The sequence below is a fragment of the Electrophorus electricus genome, chromosome 13 (assembly GCF_041902795.1).
Source record: "Electrophorus electricus isolate QZ-2024a chromosome 13, ASM4190279v1, whole genome shotgun sequence".
In the NCBI taxonomy this organism is placed as follows: Eukaryota; Metazoa; Chordata; class Actinopteri; order Gymnotiformes; family Gymnotidae; genus Electrophorus; species Electrophorus electricus.
This window is the reverse complement of record NC_137509.1, coordinates 10,747,501-10,750,000: the sequence shown is the minus strand read 5'-3', so window position 1 is coordinate 10,750,000 and position 2,500 is coordinate 10,747,501. Positions and strand designations below refer to the sequence as shown.

The 2,500-nt window shown below is 50.4% G+C and overlaps 1 protein-coding gene across 6 annotated transcripts in view; it reads right to left on the bottom strand.

Moving 5' to 3' along the window:
* Positions 1-2,500, bottom strand: part of chd3 (chromodomain helicase DNA binding protein 3) — a 34,742-nt gene that overhangs the window by 18,920 nt on the left and 13,322 nt on the right. For all 6 annotated transcript variants that reach the window (XR_014116049.1, XM_081695333.1, XM_081695334.1 and 3 more), the window contains 3 exons: positions 1,619-1,788; positions 1,132-1,309; positions 66-152 (listed from right to left, as the gene is read on the bottom strand). Coding sequence is in view for 5 of the 6 variants with exons in the window: in XM_081695333.1 (XP_081551459.1) it covers positions 66-152; positions 1,132-1,309; positions 1,619-1,788 (435 nt within the window). In the remaining variant the exon portion in view is untranslated. The remainder of the gene's footprint in view (positions 1-65; positions 153-1,131; positions 1,310-1,618; positions 1,789-2,500) is intronic.

Sequence of the window (2,500 nt, the reverse complement as noted above, 5' to 3'; positions counted from 1 at the left end):
TGTGTGGGTGTGTGTGTGTTTTGTCTGTGTGTGAGTGTGTGTATCTGGATTGGTGTTTTCCTCACCCTCAGGCCTCTCGTCGAAGTCCTCGTCTTCCTCCTCTGAGCCCACTGAGTATTCAGACTGGTTGTCAGAAATATCAGCGTGCCACTCTGAAACAGCGGAGAGTCGTGTCAGGCTGGGAGAGGGCTACAAGCCCAGCTGGGTGTGAGTGCAGGTCACACATGCCCAACAGCTTTGAGTCAGAATTTAGTGAGAAAATCTAAATCCAGCATTTGTGTCCAAGTGTTGCTGTATCTTTCCAACAAGCATTTAAAGGGACAAAAGAGTGTGTGTGTGGTGTGTGTGTGGTGTCTGGAGTGTGTGTGCGTGGTGTGTGTGTGCGGTGTGTGGAGTGTGTGTGTGTGTGGTGTGTGTGTGTGGTGTGTGGAGTGTGTGTGTGTGGTGTGTGTGTGTGGTGTGTGGAGTGTGTGTGCGTGGTGTGTGTGTGGTGTGTGTGTGTGGTGTGTGTAGTGTGTGTGGTGTGTGTGTGATGTGTGTGTGGTGTGTGGAGTGTGTGTGCGTGTGTGCGTGGTGTGTGGAGGGTGTGTGCGTGGTGTGTGTGGTGTGTGCGTGGTGTGTGTAGTGTGTGTGTGTGGTGTGTGTGGAGTGTGTGTGTGTGTGGAGTGTGTGTGTGTGTGGAGTGTGTGTGTGTGTGTGGTGTGTGTGTGGAGTGTGTGTGGTGTGTGTGTGTGTGTGTGTGTGTGGTGTGTGTGTGTGTGGTGTGTGGAGTGTGTGTGCGTGGTGTGGTGCGTGGAGTGTGTGTGTGTGGAGTGTGTGTGGTGTGTGTGCGTGGTGTGGTGCGTGGAGTGTGTGGTGTGTGTGGTGTGTGTGTGGTGTGGTGTGTGTGGTGTGTGGAGTGTGTGTGCGTGGTGTGTGTGTGGTGTGTGGAGTGTGTGTGTGTGGTGTGTGTGTGGTGTGTGTGTGATGTGTATGTGGTGTGTGGAGTGTGTGTGCGTGGTGTGTGTGGTGTGTGTGTGGTGTGTGGAGTGTGTGTGCGTGGTGTGGTGTGTGGAGGGTGTGTGGAGTGTGTGTGGTGTGTGTGTATGGTGTGTGTGTGGAGTGTGTGTGGTGTGTGTGTGGTGTGTGTACCCTGGTCCTCCTGGGCAGCATCGTTGTAGTTGACCTGCTTGCGGACCCTCTTGCCCTTGCCCAGGTTGCGGGCCAGGTCCTCCTGCTGCTGCTCGTAGTGGTGGCGCAGCAGCTTCTCCCAGTAGTCCGGGTCCACGTTCTCCTCCTGCTTAATGATCTCCCTCTCAATCTCCTCAATCTGTAGAGCCACACACACACACGCACGCACACCACACACACACACACGCACGCACACCACACACACGCACGCCCACACACACGCACACCACACACACATACGCACGCACACCACACACACACACACCACATACACACACACAGATGAGGCTGAAGGACGAGTGAAACCAGTGCTGGGGTAAGAAGCAGAAGCATGTTATCTATCACCTAGCATTTTTTCATTCTCCTTTATTACTTCAACTCCTCTTCCTCCTCTCAGCATCCCTCCGTCCCTTCCTTCCCTTCTTCTCTCTCTGTGCGTGTCTCTCACCTTGTCGTCCTCGCGAACTGTGTACTGGGCTACTTTAAAGGAGCTCAGGTACTCATTCATGTTCTGCATGTCTGTGTCGTCTGTGGCGTCCTGGCTGCGGTCCAGCAGGCGCTCAATGGCGGCGTTGTCATAGTGGATCACACTGCTGTCCTCATCCTTATTGTCCCCGGCTGGACACCCCCCCCCCCCCCACACACACACACACACACACACACACACACACACACACACACACACACACACACAGAGATATGTGATCCAGTCATTCAGGACACTAAATAACATGAGGCAGCATTATTTACAATGCATCAGACAACTTTGATTTTCACAAGCCAGAGTTTAAGTCATACTTAAAAACAAAGGGAAAAAAATTAATGGTTGCAGCCAGAACTAGCATGGCACATAACACACAAGATGAAGATGTCAACATGTTCATGTCAAGTTTCAAAGTAGATCCATTTTTTAAAATATTTAATCGCGTTACTACAGGAGTGCTTCTCCTGCTATATGCTGGTGGACCACTGCACTGCACTGTTTATTGTGTCTCATGCTATAATGAAAGCAGGTGAATTCAATCTGTTATTTAAGAGGAGTGGTCAAAGTAAACTGTGCATGGCAAGATGTGTATTCTACAGTGATCTACAGTAAACCCTCACTGTAAAAACCAGTGGGACACAGTAAACCCTCACTGTTAAAACCAGTAAGATACAGTAAACCTTCACTGTAAAAACCAGTGGGACACAGTAAACCCTCACTGTTAAAACCAGTAAGATACAGTAAACCCTCACAGTAAAAACCAGTGGGACACAGTAAACCCTCACTGTTAAAACCAGTAAGATACAGTAAACCCTCACAGTAAAAACCAGTGGGACACAGTAAACC